The 27,433-nt window shown below is 47.7% G+C and overlaps 2 protein-coding genes across 2 annotated transcripts; one reads left to right on the forward strand and one right to left on the reverse strand.

Moving 5' to 3' along the window:
- On the forward strand, positions 1-19,069 carry LOC130034966 (putative serine protease 47). The gene is made up of 4 exons (XM_056126465.1): positions 1-136; positions 12,516-12,750; positions 14,179-14,440; positions 18,854-19,069. Exons 1-4 carry the CDS (start codon positions 1-3, stop codon positions 19,067-19,069), a joined length of 849 nt encoding a protein of 282 aa, XP_055982440.1.
- Positions 19,066-26,116, reverse strand: LOC130034967 (NUT family member 2G-like). Its single transcript, XM_056126466.1, has 7 exons — positions 25,599-26,116; positions 24,891-25,019; positions 24,410-24,512; positions 23,701-23,979; positions 22,929-23,045; positions 22,375-22,514; positions 19,066-19,279 (listed from the first exon to the last, which is right to left on the reverse strand). Exons 1-7 carry the CDS (start codon positions 26,114-26,116, stop codon positions 19,066-19,068), a joined length of 1,500 nt encoding a protein of 499 aa, XP_055982441.1.
- Between the last annotated feature and the right edge of the window lie 1,317 nt (positions 26,117-27,433).

Raw genomic sequence — 27,433 nt, forward strand, 5'->3', positions numbered from 1 at the left:
ATGCCTCCAGACTTCAAGCCAGGCCAGATTACCTGGGATGCCTCAGATGGAGGGTGGCAGGCATTGTCCCTCCACCTTCCCCCTAAACCCACCCCTCCGGTGGCTGTCACCTTTCAGAACCCAGTGAGAAGTGCAGGTATGTGGGTTCAGAGATGACAAACTCCAGGCATCAAGAGATAGTGGATGGGACGATCCCTCTCTTCCCCCATTCTGATGGGACTCTGGATGTCATGCCCACAAACTGCCTCCAGCTGCTACATAAACTCCTTAATGGCCATGATCCAGAGACACACACAAAAAATCTCTGAATTGAGCAGCTTGCTACAGAGATTTCTCCACACCCTAGTTATCTAGAATTTTAGAATTCCAGGAGAATGCAGCCGCTCTTGTGGCCACATGACATCTTATGCAAATCATACTAGCAAAACAAAAGAGAATATAGGGGAGATTGTCTGCCATAGAGGCAGGGGAAGGGGTGGGGAAGTGGGGATACTGGGGACATTGGTGGTGGAAGATGTGCATTGGTGGAGGGATGGGTGTCTGATCATTGTATGACTGAAACTCAAACAGGGAAGCTTTGTAACTGTATCTCACAGTGATTCAATAAAAACCATTTTTTAAAAGACAATACACATGTTCCCATCAATAAGTAAGAGATGGAGTTCAGAAAGATAGCAAACCAGGTAGGTTTGCACATGACTGATCTTTTTGATCCCTGTTCCCCATATGGTCTGCTTAGTCAGCCAGGATTGTTCACTGCATGCAGAGTCAGAGTAAGCCCAGAGCACCAGTGGATTTGGTCAGAGTCAGAGTAAGCCCAGAACCCAGAGCACCTGTGGATGTGGCCCACAAACAAATAAAAAAGAGGTTATATATAGAAAAGAAAATTTTAAATAATTAAATGTAAGCTATTTAACTGACAACAGAAGAGAAACAATCACTGAATTATAGAATTTTATAGAAGGAAAGTAAAGAGACAAATGCAATAGTATAGCAGGTAAGGTTCTTTCTTGCATGAGGCTGACTTGGATCCAATATTCAACACCACACAGGGTTCCCCAAGTTCCACCAGGAGTGACCTCTGTGTACAGAGCCAGGAGTAAGCCCTGAGCACTGCTGGTGTAGACCCCAAACAAAAAATTAAAATGAAAAAAAAACAGTAACAAACCTCCCCAAACAAAAGTACAGATCCAGAATGGATTCAGTAACATGCAACCAACCCAAATCCTCAGCACCCATATGTTTTCCCAAGCCCCAAGGGTGTCACTCACGATGACTGAGCCAGCAGTAAGACCTGAGCTCCTCTGGGAGTGACGTAAAAAAAAACCAATAACCTAGAAATCAACCTAATATTCACAACAAATGTAAAAAACTTACACGAGTATTATCAGTCATTTTACAAAGGAAAAGGAAAGAAATCCTGGAAATGGGAAAATATTACATGTTTATAAAAGGTAAAGGTAAAGGCCCTCCCGTTGATCGTCGATTTGCTCGAGCGGGCCCAGTAACGTCTCCATTGGAGACTTTGTTGTTACTGTGTCTGGCATATCGAATACTCTCGGTAGCTTGCCGGGCTCTCCGAGAGGGGCAGAGGAATCGAACTTGGGTCGGCCATGTTGGCCGCTTGTAAGGCGAACGCCCTACCCGCTGTGCTATCGCTCCAGCCCCGACATTTGAAAAAATAACATTGCCCAAATGATAATACCCAAATTATACATATTTAATGCAGTTGTTCAAGATTCTGATGACATTCATCAATGATTTAGAAATTTTTTTCGTGAAATTAATACGGAATCATAAAACTCCCTGAGAACTAAAAGCAATTCTAAGAAAAAAGGAGGGAAGTATTGCATTTCCTGACTTAACAATGTACTATAGTAAATTTTCTCATTACAGAATGTATGGTTCTCAGTGAGACCCCAGCAATACCCACAGTGGCCAGGGGTGAAAATTAGTTAACTGCAGGAGGTGGTTGTGGGGATAGCATGAGACTATAGGGTTAACCAATAAGATAGGGAGATACAGGAAGAATCAAGATTGGAAGGGGGCACATTAAAGAAAATGTCAGAAACAATGTTGCAAAGCATAGTGATCAAAATTGTGATCTACTGAAAGAAAAGCAAACTCTCAGGCCAATGGGGTAGAATTGACAACACACAGATATAACTCACATATTTATTGAAAATCTGTGACAAAGTTGCTGGGTACATAAAGTGGGGCAGGCAAGTCCTCTTCAACTAACATGTTGGGAAAACTGAAAAATAAAATGTAAAAAAAAACAAAGAAATATGTATCTCATATCCACCTAAACTTAATTCAAAGTGGATTATAGATGTTGAGATTGGACCAGAATCCATACAATACATTCACGAAAGCATACGCAGACCTGTCTGGGAAAGGAACCTCATGGGTGTCTGCAATAGTTTGACTTCACTGGTAAAAGAAATAAAAATACAAAGGGGATGAAAGCAAATGTACAAGTGATTACAGAGCAAAAGAAACGTGGGCTAAAATTTTAAAACTGCCTTACTGAGCAGGAGAAAATATTTTCAAACGTAGATCAAAAGAAGGACTAATGTTAAGATGTATAAAGCAAGCAAAAGCCCAACAAAACATTAATCATCACATCACAAAATGTGAGGTGAGACCCATCTACAAAGAGGACATACAAATGATCAATAAGTGTATGAAAACATGTTCAGTATCAACTATTACCAGGAAATTGCAAATCAAAACAATGAAATGTTATCACACACCAGTGAGAATGGCATATGTCAGAAAGAGGAGAAAGAACCACTGTTGGCAGCAATGTGAAAAAGCATCCCTCACTGAGGATACGGTCTAGTTCAACTTGTAGGGAAAACACTCCAGAGATTTCACCAAAATGGGTAGCACGGTCCTCGCACTGTTCATCATTTGCTCGAGCGGGCCCAGTAACGTCTCCAATGTGAGACTTGTTGTGACTTGTTTGGCATATCAAATAAGTCACGGGTAGCTTGCCAGGCTTTTCTGTGCAGGTGAGATAGCTTGCCGGGCTCTCCAAGAGGGGTGGAGGAATTGGACCCAGGTTGCCAAGTCGGTCGTATGCAAATCAAACGCCCTACCCACTGTGCTATCACTCCAGCCCCTAGTTATAACAATACTAGCTAATTCCAAAATGTTGAATGCCGTATGTTAAGTTGTGACGGAAATAAATATTGCCGAATCTAAGGACACAGCTGATATTACCTGAGAAATAGATGATGTCCACAAGTCACACGTGAAACACCACGGAAATGGGCTCAAGCATAGGCGTGCTCCATCGGGTCCTTGCATCCTAACTATGACGCTTACCCTGCCACTCTATGTGGTCTGTGGGGAAATTATTCCACTTTATTCCACTTTGTCAAAAATTGCAGTAAAATATAATTTCCATATGATTCAGAGATTTCACTTGTTGGCATTGCCCCGTAAAACCAAAAAATATTAATTTGGAAAAATATATGTATACCTGTGTTCATTGAAACACTAATTAGAATAGCCAGGATATGGAGACAACGCAAACGTCAATGTTGGAAGAATAAAGAAGTTAGGACACACGTGCACACAGGCAGACATACACAATGGAATTTCACTAAGCTATTAAAAAATAATGAAATCTGTGACTGGAGCTGAAATAAGTAAGAGGGATTAAGACAAAAATCACAAATTCTCACTCATCTGTGATATTGGGAGTCAGAAAACAAGGAAATAGAGAGTGTCAAATAATGGCACCCCCTTGACCTTGAATTGCAAACCTGAGATTACCATGCACTTGGGGGAGGATTGGGACGAAACAAGAGGTGAAACTGGAAGTAGCACATGGATAGTGGTGGAAAGTCTTGGGCATTTTGGTGGTATGAATTGCAACAACTGTAATAATAAACACTGTTCCCCCAACAAAGCAGTGGTTAGAACTGTTGGTTATTAATTCTGTGTTAACAGGGAAGGCACACATGATCTGCAAAGATTTAAGTTAGACCTGTCACTCATCATCCTCACTTATGAGGACTTGAAATGTTACGGACTGAAGTAGTGATGGTTTCCAATGAGAAAAATTCTCTCTTGCTTTCACATGAGTCACACTATGCACACACTATGCTTATTATTTTAACTATCTTAGACATCCATAAACTCCTTTGGTGTTCAACCCACTTGGGAGCTAGATTTCAGTGGGTGCTGGTCTCTTGGTGTATTTAGGACTCATTCAAGCCTGGTATGGGCGGAAGGGAACACAACAATCTATCTGGGGTCTCTACCTACAGAGTCAGAGTGCAAATAATCCAGAGGACAACCAACACAGCAGAGCCAGAGAATCAGAAATCAAAGTTAAAGCAATGAAGGAAAAATATACATGCATACATATTTAGTACACACACATATATATATATAGCATTCGATGCAACACAATCTTCTCTCAAGTGCACATGGGACATTTGCTAGGTCTGATAATTTTTTATCAGACCACAAAAATTTTCTTAGCAAGTTTAAGAAGATCTAAATCATGCCAAGTAACTGATGTGAACACAATGGCAAGAAAGTAGAAATTAATCATAAAGAAAAAATAGAACTACATATATGCATGGAAATAAAACAACTCTCTGAACAGCCAATGGCACAAGAAAGAAAGTTAAATGGCAATTAGAGGGGGAAAAAATGAAACAAATGAAAATGTAAACACAGCTTTCTAAAACACGTGACATGATGGATACTTAAGAGAAATTTCACAGTATTGAAGGCCCACGTCAAGCCCTGGCAGCCAAAAACCTCCAGAACTCAACAGGTGCCATGCTCACGGCCGCTCTTCTCATGCTCAGGCTGAGCCTCACCCATGAGTGAACCTATTCCTGGACCGTGCGGCTGCATCTCATACCTGACACCACTCATCTTCCAAGAGTGGAACACCACATTTGATGGGGTTTAAAGTAGAAGGAAACCAATCCCAGAGGGAAATATATTTTTACACATATATAAATATAAATGAATATATATATATATATATCACTGTCACTGCCCTCCTGTTGTTCATCGATTTGCTTGAGCAGGCCCAGTAATGTCTCCATTTTGAGACTTGTTGTTACTGTGTTTGGCATATTTAATACGTCATGGGTAGCTTGCTAGACTTTGCTGTGCAGGCGAGATACTCTCGGTAGCTTGCTGGGCTATCCGAGAGGGATGCAGAAATTTAACTCGGGACGGTCGGGTGGGCCGCATGCAAACAAACACCCTACTGCTGTGCTATCGCTCCAGCCCTATATATATATATATAAATATATATATATATATATATATATATATATATATATATACACATACACACACACAAGGCTCAACCTTTAACAACATGCTCATAATCTCATAATGTCTTATAGAAGGACTTAGTGGGTCCTGGGTGAAATACAACAATTGTCACACACTTTTCTCTAAGGAAACTTTTTTGGAGCATTTTCAGCGGTTTATTCATACAAACAACACAAAATAAATTATTTTGGTTCTGCTTTGGGGCAGGGGTTGGGGTTTGGGGTGAAAACATCCAAAATATGGTAGTGGGAAGGTGTAATGGTTTTGAGATTGGTGATCAAATATTAAATGTAATCAAATATTGTGAACTACTTTATAAAAATAAAATTAAAAAAAGAAATATAAGAAAATTCTCAAATGAAAGGGAAAATTAGCCAATCTACCAGTTGGTTCTGGAATAATAAACAAAATTGAGAAGAAAAATAAATAAATAGCCTAAAATGATAAAACTTGAAAAGTGAACATTTAAACCAACATTAAAATACAAAGAAGAATACAGCTACTGTGAACAATGGTACACCAACAAATCTAAACAGGATTGACTCAGGAAAAAAATACATAAGATAAAACCAGAAATAAACAAATAGGCCTACATCTGAAAGCTTATGCATGCCAAAAAAATCAGACTTCCTTAAAATCAAAATCAGACTTTCTTAAAATTAAAACACTTCCTATGAAATGGGAGAAAACATTTGAAAGCCATGCTTTTGGTAAAGGGTTAAATATTATATATACATAAAGTGTTATAAAGCTCAACTAGAAACACTCAACAATTACATAAAACTGGAGATGTGTATCCATTTTCCCAAAATGGCTAACGAAAGCCAGCAGACATCTGAAAAGATATTACTAGTCACTTGTTATCTAAGAAATGCAAAGCAAAACTTAAAAAGCAATGAATTTCAAGTCACATGAGTCAGATAGACAATATTTTTAGATATGTATAACTAAATATAACTGATATATACGTATATGTGTGTGAGTATATATATACATACATATATATATATGAAAAACGTCTCCATTCGTCCCAGCCCTGAGATTTTAGCAGCCTTCCCTTACTCGTCTTTCCCAACGATTGGAGGCTCTTTCAGGGTCAGGGGAATGAGACTCATTATTTTTACTGATTTTAGCATATCGAATACACCATGAGTAGTTTGCCAGGCTCTGCAGTGTGGGCAGGAGACTAGGATACTGTCGGTAGATTGCCGGACTCTCTGAGATATAATATATATGTGTGTATATATATATATGTATATATATATATATATATATATATATATATATATCACCGTCCTCCCATTGTTCATCGATTTGCTCGAGCAGGCCCAGTAACATCTCCATCGTGAGACTTGTTGTTACTGTGTTTGGCATATCGAATACGCCATGGGGAGCTTCCCAGGCTTTGGAGTGCGGGCGAGATACTCTGGGTAGCTTGTCGGGCTCTCCGAGAGGGGTGGAGGAATTAAACTTGGGTTGGCCATGTTGGCTTCGTGGAAATGTGTATATATATATATATATATATATATACATACATATATATGTCATATATGTATATATATATACATATGGGAGTGTCTTATGATGTGTTGTCCAGGAATATGTTCACTCATATGTGAGGCTTGGCCCAAGCGTGTGGAAAGCGGCCTGAAGTGTGGCAGCAGTTGGGTAGTGGAGCAAGAATATAGGTTCCAAAAGACCTAGTGATTTCACATTTGCATGTTACCTCCAAAACCCCTTAATAGAAAAATCAAAATGATATATGCACTCCTATATTCACTGCAGTGCTAAGTACAATACTCAGGAAACCCCCAAATGGACACACAAACAGATAAAGTTGTAGTATAAACACACACAACAGAACACTACTCAGCTACAAGAAAAGGTAAAATCTTGCAGACTCCTGCAATTTGGATGGATGGATGGATGGATGGATGGATGGATGGATGGATGGATGGAGGGCATCCTGACAAGCAAAATAATTCAGAGAAAGGACAAATATTGTATGATCTCAGCGTGCTATTTAAACAAAAGAAGGTAGTTGAAAAATCCTGAATGAAGAGAAAGTCTTGATTTTTGATTACACTAAGAAAACCTCAGTCAAGGAAGCAGACTGAAAGTGATCTGAGGACAATGGTGGGGAAAGGCACCCAGGTAGAGAGTTACTGATGACAACATATATGCCCTTAGTTGTATGATGCACGTATAACATGCTGAAAACTACATCCCATGAACACTACACATGTGCCTAATTTTTCAAACACACCAACACTGGACCTTCACTCCTCAGCTACACAAAGCAACTTAAACTCCCGAAGCTGCTCGTGGGGAAATTGAAGGACACCCCTCATTCTGTGTCCTGGAGAAGAATCCATAAAAGCTTCCATGACTGGCTACTCCCAGGAGAGAGTAGACACACTCAGTGAGCTGGTGCCTTGTCTGCCCCGTACACCGTCTTTCTTCCCCCTGGGATTTCTCAAGTTTCTTTCCAATTGCTCTTTGCTCTGCCCTTTCAACAGCAGATATTTATCATCCTAACAAATTCTTCGTGGAATGAAGGATACTGAATTAGTTTAGTCGTGATACCAGCACCACCACCACCACAGGTTCCTCATATTTCATGGGTCACCATGTGTAGCTTACCCTGCTGGACCCAAAATCTCACTGGCTGCTTCCTTAAGTAAACAACCTGAAATCCATGTCTTGTCATCTGGCCCTCCTACTGCTTTCTTCGAATTGGTAATCATGATGTTTAAACTCAAACAGATCTGGGATTGCATCATTACACCCATGTACTTGTGAGCTGACAATGGCTGGAACACCTCTACCTGTTCTCTATAAATGAAGTGTCTGTGTCCAAAAATATTACAGATGATGAGTGCACATTTTAAATATTTTAAGGCATTAAAATATACAAAAACATAGTTTCACTGTCAATTTTGTAAGTTCAACTGAACCTTACATGTCTTTGTTGATATTTGCTTAATTCTTGCATCTCCTGCGAACCCTGCTACCAATTGCACAACAATTGGATGTCAGATTAGGATTATTTTCATTATTTTAAGTCAAGAATACTGTTTCATTTATTGATGAGGGAATAGTGATGGAACCTAATTGTTGGTTCCAAACCGTTTTGGGAAACAAAGGTGAAACTTTTCTATGTATGTATTTTCACATATGTTACAGCTTCCCATTTTCCCCATTTACAACTGACCTGACTTTCTTCACGTTCAAGGGCTAAAGTTTTCAATAACTAAACACTTTATGTTTGCTTTTGCATCATAAGAAAATGTCCACAAGGTAGTAGGGCTTTGTTTGCTCCTGCAGTTTTATTGCTGTTTTATTTTGAGATTCTTTTGTTTTGGATTTAAACCACACTGGCTGTGCTCAGTAATTCCTTCACACTCAGGAATTACTCTGGCCGTGCTCAAGGTACCATCTGGGATGACTGAGATGGAACCCAGGTTGGCCATCTCGGCCGACGGGCATCGGATAAGAAGGAGCAGCACGAGAAAGCTGGGAACTGCCCTGAGCCGGGGCTCCTGAGCTACGTGGAAGAGCTGTGCTCCCAGGAGGCCTTTGTCACCAAGGTGGGGGTTTGGGCGCTACTGTGGGGTGGGAAAGTGCAGGGCTGCTTCTGTCAGGACTTGGCAGTGACATGTGATCTTTGCTTTGAGCTCTGTGTATGTATGCCCACCTATTCTTGAATATTTCTACTTGTGTTTGTGTGCATATGTGCATTTGTGTCTCTGTGTACAAACATTGGCCCTTGTTTGTGCATTTCTGAGTTTGATCGATGTGTGAACATCTCTGGGTGTCAACATCTGTGTGTACAGTGTGGGATCTGCGCGGACATGTGCAGATACATGTACACGTACCTAGAGGTGGAAGTGTGTGTGTCTTTATGTCAGGTGTGTGCATGAATCCATGTGTGTTCACACGTGCTTCTCTGTGAGAGTAGGTGAATAGTCCATGTGCCCAGGGCTGTGGATGGCTAAGGGAAGTTGTCTCTGGCTTGCCTTTCCCCTCCTCCAACAGGACCCAAAAGAAACCCAGAAGTAAGGTCACAGTGACACCTTCTGGTATTGGAAAAAGAGGCGATTTAGAAATCACAAGCTAGCAAGGCTTCAAGAGAATGAACGAACCTATGAGGAAACACTCACATTTTTCTCAGTGCATGTGGATCGTTGTCCAGTTCAACTCAGTCATAGATCTCTACAAAAGTATCAATAATAATATAAACATTTAAGCGAAATTAAGCATCTTTTCCCATTACAAAGTTATGAAGGAAAAAAAATCAACCCAAAAGCAAACAGTAAGAATCACACTATACAGAAGCAGAACAAGATTCTTCTGAATAGCTCTTGAAACAATGAGGAAATAAATAAGATGTATGAACATTAACAGGAGACAAAGTAAAAATAAACTAGGATATGCAGCAAAGAAAATGATGGGAATGAGGGAAGATCAAAGCGATACAGGCCTACTTTTAAAAAAAGAAAAGAAAAAGTAAGAAAGATTCAAATAATCAATTTGAGGTCACATGTGAAGAATGTGGAGACGGAAAGAAAAAATTAGCAGAAGGAAATGATAGGAACTTGATTATAAATGAACAAAAATTAAAATGACATAGGAGCCCAAATTATTTGAATCTCATTCCTAAAGTGTCTGGTGGATGTGATGCAGAAAGAAATTCTATCTCAGGCATTCTTCTTTTTCTAGGAACTCATAAATGACAAAGTAAGGGCCTTTGACTGTAAATTTCTGAGATATTCTCTCTTTACTTTTTTTGTTATTTTTTTCTCTTCCCATTTGGCTTTTGGAACACTCCCAGTGGTGCTCAGGGCCTACTCTAGGTTCTGTGCTCAGAAATCATTTCTGGCAGTGCTCAGAGGACCATAAATGTTTCCTGGATCAAAGCATGATTTAGTCACATGCAAGCCTTTAACTCTGTACCTATCTCTGGCTCTTCTTTGCTTTTTTCTTTTTTTCTTTTTGGGTCACACCCAGCGATGCACAGGGTTTACTCTTGGCTCATGCACTCAGGAATTACTCCTGGCGCTACTCAGAGAACCATATGGAATGCTGGGAATCGAACCCGGGTCAGCCACGTGTAAGGCAAACGCCCTACCTGCAGTGCTATTGCTCCAGCCCCACTTCTTTGAGTTTTAACATAGGTTTCGGCAGAGAAGATGAAAGACAGGGTCTTTCTGACATCAGCTGCCTCTGATCTCTCCTGTAGGTTCATCTGACAGAAGAGACATTTCACAGCAGAGGAAAATGTGAATTTTGTTTTCTTGTCTCTTGTTCACTAGTGTTATAATGGGTTTCAGGGAGCTGAGAGCTCAGATGGACACAGGGAGGACATGAAGTAAAGAACAGAAACATCACTGACTACACACGACAAGGAATAGGCTTTGCGACAGAAAATCAACAACAAATTGGAAAAATCTCCAAATCAGCATATATATTATTGTAGATTTCACAAGGGGAGGAAAAAAATACTACAGTAAGCCAAGAAAACCAGGAGGAAGAATCTAATTTCCAGACTTAGCAATTTATAAGAAATTTCTGCCAATCCCAGACACATAAACAGAAAAACAAAATTGGTTTTGACAAAGGTGCAAAAGTAAAATTCTTGGCGATGATAGAAAACACCAGATTAATAAGCTTAAAAATGAATAAACTTAACATCCATATTTAAATCTCATATTTTGAGTAAGATGGTTTTCATGGTAAGTGATCACCATGCCACAGTTTTCCATCTTTATAACTTCGTCTTATTGACAATGATATTCTCCAAACGGGACTATACATGCTATGAAAATGAAATGTTATAGATATGACTACTGACTAAATGACTGAGCAAAATCCACTTGACATCCTGTGATAGAATCAATGTTTTTTATACTGGATGTTAGTATTTGTTACAACGGATTATACTGTTTTCCCCGATGATTCACTCACTGAGGATCTTTCAGATTATTTCCAATGAAAGTTATTACTAAAAAATTCTAAATGATACTGAAAATTATGGAGTTGTCCCTTCTAATGGGTGAATTTTATGACATGAATTCTATCTCAGTTGAACTCTGCAACAAGCTGAGAAGCCTATCCCTTATCTAGCAGTGTGGCTTGCCCTTCCTGGGTTGAAGCATCCCCGCACAATCCTGCCTCCCTGGGTCCCTCCTCTCGGCTCGCTCCTGGGGTCTCCCTTTCTGCTCCAACGTTCTCATCTCAGGATGGATCCATCCCGCAGCTCCAGCTGCGCCTGAGGCCCCTACTCAACTCGGAGCTCGACCTCTCCAGCCCAGATCTCTTCCAAAAGCCACCTGGAGTTCCGAGGTCCCTCCCTTGAGTGAGCAGAAGCACTCAGCTGCTCCGTGGACCCTGCTCCAACTCTCCAGGGCCTGACCTGGTCAGAGTGGGACCAAGGTGGGGTGTGAGAGCTCGGGTCCGAGGGGATTAGGGCGGGGTCAGGGCGGGGCCAGGGCGGGGACAGCGCAGGGGCAGGTCCAAGGTCAAGGAGGGCTCAGGAGAGAGCTGTGTCCAAGGAGGAGGATGGGATTAGAGAGGTCATGTATGTCTTAGGGTCAGGGGGCAGTGTCAGGGTGGGGTCAGAGGACAGAGGGGCGGGGCCACTCTGGCCCTGGGCACGGAACCGGGAAGCCCCTGGCAGGAAGTCCCGCCCCCAAAGCCCGAGGGCCCAGGAGGTGCCTGGGGCGCCCTGGGCACAGGTGAGCGGATGGCCTTGGGCAGGGAACAGCCTGGAGTGGACTGGCCCAGCCTGTTTGTTCCTCGCGGTGTTCCCCAGTCTTCCTGTGGGCAGCCAGCCACTGCGTCCACGCGGTTGGGGCACCCGGCCCGCCCTGTCCAGGCCACACGGCCCACCTCCGCCCCTCCCGAGACAGCGGGGAGGTGGAGGCGGGATACGAGAACAGCCCCGCACACAAAGCTGGTGTCTGGGCCCGGGGTGGGAGTGGGGTGGGGGGCGCTGTGCGCATGGGGTCGCCGGGATGCAGCTGGAACCAGCTGTGGCCACCACATCCCTTCCGCGTCGTACCACGGGGCTTGCTCACGAGCGCTCTGCTGTCCAGGTTCCTGCTGCCCAGGCAGCGGGCAGGGACATCAGACCCCAAGCTGCCCTGTGGCTCTGGGGCTGGTTGAGCCCTGCTCCTGACTTTCCCACCGAGAAGTGGTCCAGGGTCTACCGGAGAGGAAACGGGGACCTCCCTGTTTCCCACACGGTATCGGGCTGGTCTCCACAGTGTGCGGGAAGCCCAGGGGCGTAGGGATGATCACTGGTGGCCAGGAGGCCGTGGAAGGCCAGTGGCCATGGCAGGCCAGCCTGCAGTACCGGGACATTCATCCCTGTGGAGCTGTGCTCATTGATTCCCACTGGGTGTTCTCTACCGCCCACTGCTTTCCAAAGTGAGTTGTTTCTTGGCTCCTTGCAGCTGGGCTGGCAGGGGGAGAGGGTTAAGATATTAGAGCTCCCAAGTCCTCAAGGCTGTGTGCTGGGATAATCTGTGTCATTCTAGTCCAAGTCTTTCTGCCTGTGACCTGTCCTCTCCTGTATTGTCCTCACTCCTCACCTGACTTTGCTCATCTTCCATCCTCATCCCTGTGCCTTCCCCCGACACAGGTATGCCCCCGAGATGGCAGTGTTCATCCTGCCTCCCAGGTGCAATGAGAGCTGGCTCTTTGTCACCTCACACCAGGGCTTCCCTCAATGTCCCTGCAATCCTGGTTGGCAGAGAGAGGCTGGAACCTGGGATGCAGGGGCAGATGCTGGTGTTCGGCATGTCTCTGGCCTGGGGTCTCTGCTCACCACATGTCTATTGGCCAGCTGCATGGACACTAGATATGGAGTCCCTGACCTTGAAGAACAGAGCTGCTCTCTGTCCTGGGTCTGGTTGGCTGTTCCTATAGGTTTGGGAAGGTCAGTAACCAGGAGCTGGATCTTCGGTACATAGAGAACCACAAGCATCTGCTCTGTGCTGTGTCCCACTTGAGACTCACTATGGATTAGGTTGGCTTGACCCACCTCACTGTGTCTCCATTTAGTCAGAGCCAAAGTTCTCCCTGTGGATGAGCAGGGCTGACACCACTGGAGTGTGGAAGTCAGATGGGTAGGCTCCTGTGGGCATAGGTCAGCTTGTGGAAGCAAGAGTTTGGTCACCGACTGTGTGGGGAGGAATTTCCAGGTGGTGGAGTAGAAGGTGGTATGTTTCCTCCCTCATGGTCAGAACACAGGACATCCTGCACACATGGTCTCCCATTGACCAATGATTTTGTGCAGTTTTAGAACAGGTGAGTACCAAGAAGGAAGTGAGGGGCGGGAGCGATACCACAGTGGGTAGGGCATTTGCCTAACACGTGGCCAATCCGGGTTCGATCCCCAACATCCCATATGGTCCCCTGAGCACTGCCCGGAGTAATTCCTGAGTGCAGAGCCAGGGGTATTCCCTGTGCATTGCCGGATGTGACCCAAAAATCAAATAAAAATAAAAATAAAAAATAAAAAAGAAGGAAGTGAGAGAAAGGAGTGGTGCTAGAGCAGTTTGGTCATAAGGCGGGTCAAGAGCCAAGACGGAGCCAGGGCTGTCTGCATGTGCCCAAGGAAGGTCAGGATCGTCTAGACTCATGGGGGCCTCCAGCCCTCTGTGATCCCTTCCTCCAGTAATGGGTGTGTGCTGAGTTCAGTTTAAAACCGCCGCTGGTCTCCAGAGAGAAGGGCTGACAGAAAGGGAGAGTCATGTGGGGTGGTACAGACAAGGCAGTGCTGGGGGTCAGATGATGGTGTAGAGGCGCAAGCTGCCATATACAGAAGATAATGACTCACTTTCCCTCCTGCAGGAAGTCTCATGCCCCTGAAGATTACTGGGTGATTGGGGGAAGTACGCAGCTCTACCAGGACACCCAATACGCCAGGACAGTGACTGTGAGCTGCATTATCATCCATCCAGACTTTAAGAAGCTCCACCATTTTGCAACAGTGTTAAAACTGCACCAACCTGTGAACTTCAGCTCCTATATCATTCCTGTCTGCCTTCCAACCCCTGGCATGGAGCTGCCCCTTGGCACATCTTGTTGGATAACTGGCTGGGGAAAGCTCACCGAGAACAGTGAGTGGCTATGGTGTGGGTGTGGGTGGGAGATGGGGAATGGGATTCTAGCTCATCAAAATCTCTAATTAGCATGGAGACCAGTGGACCTTGTTCCTCTGTGCCTCATTTTCAGAGAGCTGGACTCTTCTAGTTCCTCTTGTGAAAAATGTGTCCTTCTGAAAGCTTCAAAGTTACTCAAGTTGAAGACACTGAAATTCTGGGGTCCTTTGGTTTTTGGAGTCAGGAATCTGGATCTCAAAGTTTCTCTGGTTTGGGTGTCCAAATTTAACTGATAAATTAATTGATTTAGGGTTTCTCAAAAATGCTGTTTAGGTGGCCTGAGAACTCCTCTTATTGGTGTATGGCTTACCTTCTCAGTTTGAGAATGCAGTGTTGTTAGGTCCTGCAGGCCACCCCACTGATGCTGGGGAAACCTCTGGGCCACATCTGGTTGTGCTCAAGGGACTGTGAGGCTTTATCTTGAAGCTCAGGGAACATGTCATGCCAGAGATATGACTGGCAATGATTTTGTGAGAAGCATGTGTTTCACACTTCTATTACCTACTAGCCCCTTGGTTCTAATATTTCAATTTGATGTAGATCAGACATGAATTTGTGAAATGAATTTGTCTGAGTGTTTCTCTTTCTACTGTGAAATACCTTGATTTTTCCATGGCCATGGAAGGAACACGTAAAGTAAAGTAAAGGCCCTCCCGTTGTTCGTCAATTTGCTCGAGCAGGCCCAGTAACGACTCCATTGGAGACTTTGTTGTTACTGTGTCTGGCATATCGAATACGTCACGGGGAGCTTGCCAGGCTCTGCTGTGCGGGCTAGATACTCTCGGTAGCTTGCCGGGCTTTCCGAGAGGGGCGGAGGAATTGAACTCGGGTCGGCCATGTTGGCTGCGTGCAAGGCAAATGCCCTACCACTGTGCTATCGCTCCAGAAGTAATACGTGAAAGTAACAAAAAAGCTCTTGAAGAACCTCGGGGAAGATCGATCATGGCCTGAAATTATCTCAGCTCCATCACCTAAGTTTTGTGCTTCTCCTAACCTGTGTCTCCTATCTGCCTCTTGGATTTGTTAGGTGAATGGAGATATAGGGTGAATACAGGGCAAAACTTTGTGGAGGTTTTTAGTTAAATGAGAAATATAAACATTGAGTATAAACATGAACTTGTTCAGAGAAGTATGTTTATACTTTAGTGAAATGTTGATGGCATACTGATTAGGGAAAAGGAAATATTTATTTGCCTTTTAAAATTTTTTTATTTTTATAAAGTTGTTCACAATAATTTATTACATTAAATATTCCAACACCAATCCCACCTCCATACACCTTCCCACCACCATTATTTTGAATTTTCCCTTCTTTCTCTCTTTCTTTCTTTTTTTCTTTCTTTCTTTCTTTCGTCTGTCTGTCTTTTTTCTTTCTTTCTTACCTTCTTTTTCTTTTTGGGTCACACCCAGCAATGCTCAGGGGGTTGCTCCTGGCTCTGCATTCAGGAAGTATTCCTGGCGATGCTCGGCGGACCATATGGGATGCTGGGAATCGAATGTGGGTCAGCCGCGTGAAAGACAAATGCCTTTCAGCCCCTAACTGCCTTTATTTATTTATTTATTTATTTTATTAGTGAATCACCTTGAAGTACAGTTATAGACTTACAAATTTTTGTGCTTGGTTTCAGTTATACAATGATCAAGAACCCATCCCTCCACCAGTGTCCATTTTCCACCACCACGGGTCCCAGTATCCCTCCCATCCCCCACACCCCTATCCCACCCTGCCTCTGTAGCAGGGCCTTCCCTTTTGTTCTCTCTCTCCTTTTGGGTGCTGTGGTTTGCCAGAGAGGCATTGAGTGGCAATTGTGTTTGGTCTATAGTCTATTTTCAGCATGCTTCTCCTATCCTGGGAGGATCCTCTTAACACCCTTTATTTGGTGCTCCCTTCTCTATCTGAGCTTTCTTTTCCCCTAGCACGTGTGGCTGGCCTCCAAGTCATGGAGCAAAATTCCTGGTACTAATCTCGGCCACTCTTGGGTGTTAGTCTCCTATTTTGTTACTTTATGTTTCCCAGATGAATGCAATCTTTCTGTGTCTATCCCTCTCTTTCTGACTCATTTTTCTTAAAATGATACTTTTCATGTATTACAACTTGTATGTAAATTTCATGATTCATCTTTTCCAACAGCTACATAGTACTCCATTGTCTAAATGTACCAAAGATTCTTCAACCAGTCATCTGTTCTCGGGCACTCAGGTTTTTTTCAGATTCTGGCTATAGTAAAGAGTGCTGCAATGAACAAACAAGTGCAGATGTCACGTCGACTATACGTTTTTGCCTCTCTGGGACATATTCCCAGGAATGGTACAGCTGGGTCAAATGGGAGCTCAATTTCTAATTTTTTGAGAATCATCCATACTGTTTTCCAAAAGGGTTGAACCAGTCGGCATTCCAACGAGCAGTGAAGGAGGGTTCCTTTCTTACCACATCCGCACCAGCACCAGTTGCTTTTGTTCTTTTGGATGTGGGCCCGTCTCTGTGGTGTGAAATGATATCTCATTGTTGTTTTGATCTGCATCTCCCTGATGATTAATGGTGTAGAGCATTTTCTGATGTGCCTTTTAGCCATTCAGATTTTTTCTTTGAGAAAGTTTTTGTTCCTTTCATTGCCCCTTTTTTGATGGGGTTGGGCATTTTCTTCTTGTGGAGTTCAACCAGTATTTTGTATATCCTTGATATCAACCCCTTGTCAGATGTGTGTTCGGCGAATATTCTTTCCCATTCTGTAGACTGTCTTTGTATTTTGGTCAGTGTTTCTTTTTAGGTGAAGAACCTTCTTAGTTTAAGATCGTCCCATTTGTCTATCTCTGTTTTCACTTGCTTGGCCAGTGGCGTGACATCTTTGAAGATACCATTAGCTTCTGGTCTGCTGCCACCATCCCTCGCTCTACCTTTTCCGAGTCTCCTCCCCCTCACCCTTTGTTTCTTCGATCCCCACACCCAGTTGTGTCTCCATTCTGTCCCCATCACTCTGTGGTCTGTTTCCTTGGCAGCTGTGATCTTGCCCAGGCCACAAGAGTCCCCAACTCTTCTCGCCAATATAAGGGAGGGCTGTTGGCCCTGTTTCCTGGTCATAGGATTGGCCACTGGCCTTCTCTGCTCTACTCCTGCTCCCTACCTGCTAACAACTGGATCACAAGACTCCAGGACCTGATTTTATCTTCCCCTGGTGAGAATGGTGAGAACCCACAGATCTCATAGTGCCTTTCTGTAAATATTCTCCCAAATCTCAGGTCTTTGGAACTCTTCCTCCATCTATGATGTCTGACATTCTCTTGTAGCCCCTCTGTTGAATTCACAGTCAGTGCTGTCTTTTCTTCATAGTAATTCAAGACCCGCCCGGCTGCAGATCTACTTCTCCATGGTTGGCTGACCAGTATAATCCCTAACTGCCTTCCTTGCTCCCCACATTGCTTCTGCTTTTCCTACCACACTGGACCCTCCTCTTTGTACCCTCTGCTCCCGTGACTCCAGGATCACAAGGTCATTTTCAGTTTCTTGCTTGGAATCCCAGCTCAGCAAAGCCTTCTGCCGCCAGCCATGAGCAACGCCCCTCCCTTCTAGACAGCTCCCATCTCTTATGAGATTTGATTGCACGTGTCAATCTGAGAGAGGTCTCTGGTCTTCTCTGTATGTGCCTGTGTGCCTTAAAGCTCCAGTACTAGGAATCACACAAGGGTACTCAGGGAGCATTTGTCTGCAGTGTGGTTAGAGGAGCCTCAGAGCTATAGTTCCTGCTCCCCAACTCCCCTGCCTAGATGAGCCTTTCCCTTTGATGCAGTAAGAGGGGTTCTGCCCACACTGGTTTCCCTGAGATTATTTCAGGATGCTTTGTGGTGACGCGCCCCCCACCCCTCAGGCCCCAGCATTATAGAGTTTCTCCACCACACGTAGGTAGGAGCATTTTCCAAAGAGTCTGAACATTTTTGAGAAACCCAGAGGCTGAAGTGACTGAGAGGAAGGATTCTAGGAGGTGTATACTGCTGTAATCAGCTTTCTGAAAAGGTCTATAGTGGCTTCAGACACCCAGTGCCTCTCACAGGCTCAATCTCTCGGCCCTTATTCATTAACCATCACTTCTGATGCTGAGTTAGTACAAGGTCCTTGGCCAGTGGCCAAGTTTAACTGCATGATTGATAGATTTCCATCTGTGACTGTCCCAAGGATCAATTTGGAGCTTCCTAGTGCAGGATGGTAGTTCCGACCCCTGACTCTAGAACTATATCAGGACACTGGCATCAGGATCATCCCAAGGGACCACTGAAAACACCCAAACAGCCGTGCCCAATAACCTGCCCTTATAATTAGAATTCTGAGCCCCACCTCAATTGTCCACACTGATTGCCCTCTCTTTTTTTAGGGTGATTCTGGAGGCCTTCTGGTCTTTGACTTCTGCAAGAGTTGGGTTCTTCTGTGGTTGGCCAGTTGGGGCCTGGACTACCAGCGTCCCATGTCCCTCAGTGTCTTCACCAGTGTTGTCCATTTCATCAAGTGGATCGTCCAGATCCAGAGACTTGTGCCTCTTCCTGTTTCCTTGTCTGCTCCTCCTGAGGTCCCATTTCTATATGAATCCTAGCCAGTTTCCAGCTCATCGATATTAACCCTCAGACCTCTACAGCACTGGCTCCTGTTGCTTTTAGTGCTTAAGGCCCTGTGGCAGGACCTGCAGTGACCGAAGAACATTCTGTCCCTGCTCTTTGCCCCAGTCCTCAGCATTCTTACTGGAGCCTCACACTTGCCACCATCTCTGTGGTTCTGTCCATCTGTTGTGATCCCAAACCCAAGCCTGGAAAAGCAAAGCAAAACCAAATAAAGGCTCACCTTGCTCTGAAATTGGTGCATGTCCCTTCCTGTGGACTGGTCATCTGAACCCCTGGTCAAGGAAAGAGGTCTGGCAGGAAGGCTGACTGGCAGTAGGGCAGGCCACTGAGGCCACTGGGCACCTGCTGAAAGAGTTGTCTGTGTCCACGTTGGTAGACTCTCCTCTGTGTCGAAGGTGAGCATATCTTCCCAGATGATGATTAATCTCTGCCATCTCTCAGAAACGATAGGACAGGCCCATAACGCAAATGATGGAGACATCTCTGGAACCTGGAGGTCTGAGATGCAGGGGCAGCAGGGCTGATCGCACCCGAGGCCTCTCCACTTCATGTGTGGGTGCCTCTGTGTGAGTCCGTGTCTCTTCTCATCAGGACACCAGTCTTGTTGGGTTTGGGTATATATCAGTGATCTCTTTCCTGTTAATCACCCCTTTGAAAGAACTGACCTCCATGGGTCTGGGAGCTCTTAGAGCTGTTTGGGGGCATGTTCAGCATGCATCATTGGGTGCAGCCCTGGAGGCACCCTGCCACTGAATTGCCATTGAATTGGCCAAGAAATGCCAGTGATGAAGTTTACATAGGTGTCATAGATCTATCCCTCAGATGTGGCATATAAAGAGTTGTAATAAGGAAATAATAAATGGCAGAGACAATAAAAACTAAGGAAGAGTTTAGAGAGTGGAGTTTCCTGGGTGGCAGGGGAAGATGGTCTGGGGGAGAGGGGACCGGAACCATGGCTGGGGAGGGCAGTGGGCACTCTGGTGCTGGTGTGGTGAAGGGACACTGTGTCCATGGACCCCTACCACTGTAGCAGTGGGCAGTGCTGAAAGGAGGTAAAGGGATACTCATGATACCCTTTCAGTAACAGTATTGCAAACCACACTGCCTAAAAGGGAAGTGAGAGGGGGTGGGGGGGGAGACAGACAGACAGACAGGTGCTCTTGTGCTGGTGTGTAGGACACTGTGTCCATGGTCCCCTATTACTGTAGCAGTGGGTAGTGGGCAGTGGGTGCTCTGGTGCTGGTATGTAGGACACTGTGTTCATGGACCTCCATCACTGTAGCAGAGGGCGGTGGGCACTCTGGTGCTGGTGTGGTGGAGAGATACTCTGTCCATGACAACCTATGGCAGTAGCATTAGAAATCATGGTACCGAATGTTTTAGAAATATAAAGAATCCCTCATGGTGCCCCCAGACCTCCTGAGCGTTCCTTGGGAAGACCCCCCACCAACCCCAAGAGAGACCCTGAAACCAGCCCAATGTCTGAACATGCATACTGAGGGGCGCAAAGGCCATGTGCTGCCAGACACACGCCCAGCCCAGTACCACTTTCAGGGGGGTGTCCTGTCCTCCTGCAGGCCCAGCAGCCAACATAGCCTTACAGGGGACAGCCATGTTGGCCGCCTACAACGTAAACGCCTTACCCACTGTGCTATTGCTCCAGCCCGTTAATAGTGATAAGTGCAGAGAATTAAAATGTTTAACACTGAAGAGTTGTTTTCCTACTGTTTCTCAATAATTAGAGTTGTAACTAGTTTTTAAAAACTAGTAGTCTAATTCCCTGAGAATCTCTAAGGTCCCGAATTTCAAATATCTTGTCACTGAAAATGAAGAATGGTTCTCAAACACCTTCTCTACAGGTACCAGGACCATATTTAAATGGTAAAACACTTAACAATGAAATCAGTACATTAAATCGGCCCCCTTTATTATTATTATATGATTATTTGGTTTTGGGGGTACACCTGGTATACTCACATCTTACTCCTGGATCTCGGAACAGACTCATTTATCACAGTGTGGGGGCTATATGGGGTGCTGGGAATCGAGTGCATGGATTGGCTATGGGCAAGGCAGGCGACATATCTGCTGTACTATCCCTCCCACTTATTTATTAAAGAGTGATGGCAAATGTTCAAATATGTCTGGTTACAAAAACATTTAAATTCAATGATGTCAAATCAAAGCATGGTACATTTTATGTGAGTGAAGAATATGATATGCAAATACCCAATGAGCTTTAATTTTTTATTTGATCCTGGCTAATGCAGCAAGATGTGAGCCTTGTCTCTGCCCTCAGGATGGTGTGGGCCTGCAGGTGACTGAGCACGTCTTCCTCCAGATGGGAAGGACTCCTCCCTCTCCAGGGAGCACAGTACTCTCAGGGTTCTCCCCTGCCCTGTGATTCCCCTCACCCTTTGTGCTCTCAGGCCTCCCAAGGAGCACAAGTGAGAGGACAGACACTGAGATGTTTCCAATGAACTGAACTTTATTCACTATTTACACAATGACACAAAGAGGCTGCTCCAGTCAAACCCCCCATTCCAGGTACAGCCCCCCCATTCCAGAGCAGGCTTAGCTGAAGATCATGGGGAGTACAAGGCTTCTGGGTGCAGCCAGACCGTGGGAGGTGGTCAGGAGGAGCCCCCCGATATCCTACTGTCTCTTGTGCCCCTTCCCCCTCCTCTGGGCCATGGCAGGCTGGCACTTTCTCTTGGGGGGCAGGGAGGGGCCCTCCAGCTCCACAGTCAAGGCTGAGCCAGTAGACACCGTGGGGTGCCCCCTGGGACAGGGGGTCTTCTTAGCAGTGCCCCGCCTTGGGCCCCCACACAGAGGATGCTTCCTGGTAGGGGCCTTAGACTTGAAGGCCCTTGTGCGAGTGGATGGGAGCTCAGGAGTCCCCTGACCTCCAGGCAGGTGGGGGCCAGTGTCAGGGCCAGTGTCAGGGCCAGGGCTCCTGGGTAAGCCCCAGGGCAGCAGGCTGTAGTGAGAGGTTAGGAGGAAGGACAGGCTGGTCAGGTCCTCTTTCTCCTTACTAGAGCCCTCTGCTGGCCCAGGCGACCCCTGGCCAGGAAGGGCCTCGCCCAGCATGCGGGGAGCCCTGCTGTCCAGAGTGGGTGCAGTGAGGCTGGGACAGGGGGCCGGTCCTGCCTGCAGTGGTGGAGACTCCAGGCTCCCCAGAGAGAGGACAGAGGCTCCAGGTGCCATCCCAGTGGCCTCGGCCCGCCCAGGCCGTGAGGCGTGTCCAGAGTCAGTCTCAGATTCAGCGCTGGTCCCTGACCTGTGGCCCCAGGTAGGTGTTGGGGTGCAGTAGCCTGCTGCACTCTCAGCTGGACTCGAGTCCTTTAGGGACACCTGGTGTTGGGGACGAGCCTTCATGACCTCCTTGTCCTGCGGGGTCTGCAGACGCTTTTCCACAAGCTGGGGAGAGAAGGAACATTGTGGGCATGTGGGGGTGCAGGGTGGGACAGAGAGTGACCCTGATTCCTCCCGAAACAGAAAAACCAGATCTCTGTCCCACTAAGGGTCCTCACCCCATATTCACGTCCTCCTCTCACCTGAGGACTCAGAGGGAGACGCCTGGTCATGACATGGGCAGGGAGGCCACCAAGTGACCAAGACCCAGGGCGCTAGGGCGCCCCTCCTGACTCACGACCCACCTGCTGCTCTGAGTGCCCTGGGCCCTGTCCACTGTGTCCCCTGCAGGGTCTCTTTCCCAGGAATCATGTGAAATATGCCTCCTGTTTGTCCAGATTTGCTGCCCACTAACTTACAGGAATCCCTCGCATTACTCCCCTGGGCCCCACATGGACCTCAGAGACCCATCTGCCTCACCTGTGCGGGGGTGAGTCCTTCCTCCTCCTCCAGCTCCTCAGCCAGGGCCGGGAAATCCAGCTGGGACTCTGGGGAGTCCAGGTACTCCAGGAAGCTGGGATGAAGGATCGCCTCAGCCTGGGAGAGGGAAGCAGGGGTGAGGGTCCTCGTAGGGAACAGGAGGGAATGAGGAAGCAAACACACCTGTCCCCAGCACAGTGCAGGGGCTTGAACAGCTGCACAAAGTCAAACACAGACCCACACCGGGAGAAATCACACACATACACACACACATACACACACACACAGATGCAAACACACCCTCACCCACAAAGGCACACCGACTATTCACCTACTCTCACAGAGAAGCACATGTAAACACACATGGATTCATGCAAACACCTGACACAAAGACACACACTCTTCCACCTCTAGGTACATGTACATGTATCTGCACGTGTCTGCACAGAGCCCACACAGTACACACAGAGGTAGACACAGAGATGTTCACACATTGACCAAACCCAAAAATGCACAGAAAGAGCCAATGCTTGTACACAGAGAGACACACGTGCACACATGCGCACAAACACAAGCAGAAATATCTAAACACAGGTGTGCATTTACACACAGAGCTCAAAGCAGAGACCGCACATCACTGCCAAGCCCTGGACAGAAGCAGCCCTGCACCCTCCCGACCCCACAGCAGCATGGACGCGGGGTCCCCTCACATCCCTCTCTTCTTCCTTCCTCCTCAGCCTGTGTCCCCAAGAAGGCCAGACCCCAGGCCCACCTTGGTGACAAAGGCCTCCTGGGAGCACAGCTCGTACACATAGCTCAGTAGCCCCAGGTCAGGGCAGGTCCCAGCCTCCTCCTGCTGCTCCTCCCTGTCCACTGTCCGTTGGCCGAGGGGCGCCCTGCAGACTGAGTCGGGGGCCTTTAGCAGCTCGTCCATGATGTCCATGTACTCCTGCACGGCCTCAGGAGGGATCTCCTCAGGGGCCTTGGTCTTGGGGGGCTGCTGAGGTTTGTGTGTCTTGGGGCGGGCTGCCCGGGCCTGGGGTCTGGCCTTCTTGGGGACACAGGCTGAGGAGGAAGGAAGAAGAGAGGGATGTGAGGGGACCCCGCGTCCATGCCCTCAGACACACAGCACTGAGCACAGAGTTGGGGACGGGTCCCTGTACGCTGGATCAGGGCCCTAGAATCCAGTGACTGTGTGAGGGATGAGGTGGCCCTCAACGGGAGGAGGGACCAACTGTGTCCCCAGGGTCTCCGACCCCACTTCAAAGGTGAGTCTGACGCCTCAGGCAGCGTGGGGTGTGCTAGGAGAGGGAGAAACCCGTGGACAGGAAGCCGCTGACCACAGGTCTGGGGGTCATCGGGAGAGTGAAGGCTCCCTGTCAGGTCAAGACCCACGAGGGCCTTCCCAGGTCCTGTGGCCCTTAGCTGGGAGCAGGGTCCGTACCTGTCTGCTGGTCTGGCGGTGGGCCTGGAGCCCCCTGAGGCCCAGGCCTGGGTGGGGCGGGGAGTGGCAGGCCCTGCACCCCGTTCGTCCACTGCAGTTTCTGCACCTCCATCTCCTCCTCGGCCTCGAACTCCATGAACCTGGTGTGAGGAACACAGGCCCTGATGAGTCGGGTTGAACGGGACTGAGCAGGATGAGTAAGGGACAGGGGATGCTCATGGCCCAGTCCCCAGGAGGGTAGAGAATGGGGTGGACACGGACCCCAGCACCCCCAGCGATCCCCCACATTGGCCCTGGAGGGTCACAGCAGGTCAGGGACTGTGACCCTCAGACTGTGGTCAGGAGCCCCAGAGTGGGCTTGGGAAAAGTGTCCCGGCTCCGGGAGGAACAAGTTTCCGCAGTGGAAGGGTCTCCTGGGGCTGCCAAGCCCTCCCTTCCCCTCGGCCATCTGGGACCAGCCCCTGAAGCTCGGGCCTGCAGCCACCCTGACCCCCACTCTCTGCTCAGGCCTGACTCACTTGGCCGCCATGTCGTAGTAGATCATGCGGTCATAGTTGCTCTTGCCCTGCCATTCCTGCAGGGCCCGGTGCAGGCCTTCCTCCAGGCTCATGGTGGGCTTCAGGCGGGCCAGGGTGCGCAGCACCGGGCTGCAAGAACAGGCTCGGTCAGGGTCTGCGTCTGCCGGGAGCCCCTGCCGCCCCACACCCATGCCTTGACCCCCGATATCGGCCTGATCTCCCCTCCCAGAGTGGACTCTGCCTCCTATACCCCAGTCCAGTGGCCCTGCTGGCATCCACTCTTAGCTCTGGGGATACGTCATGAGACGCCAAGGCCGAGCAGTCATGGCCTGTCTGAATTCTGTCACATCTGTGCTGTGTCTGGTCTTCGGAACGGAATGTCTGTCCTCCAGACCACAGGTCGGGGCCAACCCTGATCAGGGGACTGAGGTGAGGCTTAGGGCATGGCTGGTCACTACGGGCCTTTGAGCCAGAACCCCAGGATGGCATTCCTGAGTACAGCCAGTGAGTGGGGCTGTGCTGAGGTGCTGGGCAGTATGGCCACCGGTCCTACAGGCCATGATGCACTGAGGGTGATTCCTGTATGTGCTATCCCTGGGGACAGGGTCCTCATCCTTCCTCCAGCTCTCCCATGGACCCTACCCTGGGTGTCACCCCAGTCCCCTCCTGGGAAACTCCCATTAGCTCTAGGACCCCCGAGGGACTCACATGAAGAAGCAGGAAAGGGCCTCAGTGTCCGGAGTCTGAGGAAGGTACCTCTGGGCCAGGGCCTTGAAGCGCTGCCAGCGCCAGAAGTTCTCGTAGACGCTGTTGGGGTTTCTGGAGCTTTTAGGCGGTGACTGGCTCCGGGTGGCCGCCGGACCACTGTCCCCACAAACCCACTGGGTCAGTGTCCCACTGTTGGATGGGAGGGTGATGGGGGCCACCTGGGCCACTGGCAGTGGAGCCTGTGGACGATGGTCTTCTGTCCCAGCCTGGGTGACAGTAGTAGCTGGGGTGGGTATAATTGTCTCCGGCCCAGAGGACACCAAGTAGAGTGGTGCAGGATGCCCGGCCACCGCAGTAGGAGCTTCTGCGGTCCCCCAGTTGAGTGGAGCCTGTGTCAGGATGACAGGCTGGTTCTGGGATGACTCCACAAGCCCCACTTCAGGGCTGACCTGGATGATGACCTGGCAAGGTCCAGGGTTGTGGGGGCCAGGACCGGCAGCTCCTGCCACCACGGGCATCATGGGAAAAGGTGACAGCACCAGAGGGTTGCCGGGAACGCTGGTCGAGGTCACCAGAGGGGGCATCTGGATCGGCTCCCAGGGTGGTGGCTGGGGGGGCCCTGGATTGAGAAAGGGCAAGACCCTGAAGACACCGAGGAGAGGAGGGAGGGGGAATGAGAGGGGGATGGTACAGGGAGCAGCGGTGCCTCATTGGCTCAACCATCTCTAGATCAGGCCCTTTGATGGGAATGAGGCAGCATGCCCTGTCTCAGCCCTGAGTTGCTGACACAGGCCATCCTTCCCCTCCAACTGGGTTATGCTTTGTGGAGATCCTAAGGCCAGGGTCCTTGTGTCCTGGGATGGCCTCTGTGCTGACCACACTGACCTCTCACACCCTGCCCTCCAGCCTCTTTGGAGCTTCCCAACATGTACCTGGACACACTGGTCTGTCGGCAAGAGACCCTGCAGGGTCAGTCACAGAGACTGGACCAGCCGCACCACAGGTGCTCAGCACCTACAGGGTCCCATGACAACAGAGTCTAAAGGACAGACTGTCTACTCAGGCTGTAGGCTCATCAGGGCCTCCTGCTTCACTAAGAAGGCAAACACCTCTGAAAATGTGTTCTTCCCAAGAAGTGCCCAGGACCCAGACAGGAGCACAATACCCACTGCCTAGCCTGTGCACAGTAAACCCACAGTCAACCCTCCACACTGGCAGGTGTTGCCACCCTGTCTCTCGAACACTTAGTCACAGTTTCTACCTCCAACATTCTCTTCCCACGAGAGTGGCCTGGAAAGTGGTCCTGGGCTCCATGAGTTACGCCAGTTCCATCAGGGACGATGGCAAGGATGGAAAAGGTCAGAGATTTCACCAGTCAGACCTGGGAGGTTTCCAGAGTTCTGGAGCTGGTGGTCATGGTAGATTGAAAATTGGTGACATCTTCTAAATAATCTAAGACTTTATCCCAGTGACAGGATCCTAAACATCAGGCATAAACCAGGTGCCAGGAGAGAGAAAATTGTCTGCAACCATACTTGCACACGAGGAATTCAGGCAGAGACTGGTCCTAGAGACGCCCTAGAGTCTGTGTGCATCACGCTCAAGACAGAGGCCCTGAGGCTCCAACTGCTCTGAGGATGCTATCATTTTGCCTCAGCACATTCCACCTCCCCTCAAGGAACAGACCTTCACAGGCTTTACTCAGGAAAACCCAACAAATCACACCCACAGACATAGAGACACCCCCTCACACACCCCCACACATTCTCTCCCTCCCTTCCTCCCTCTCTCTCTCTCTTTCTCTCTCTCTCTCTCTCTCTCTGTCTCTCTCACAC

This window comes from Sorex fumeus, unplaced genomic scaffold (genome assembly GCF_029834395.1).
Source record: "Sorex fumeus unplaced genomic scaffold, SorFum_2.1 ptg000063l, whole genome shotgun sequence".
NCBI classification, from domain to species: domain Eukaryota; kingdom Metazoa; phylum Chordata; class Mammalia; order Eulipotyphla; family Soricidae; genus Sorex; species Sorex fumeus.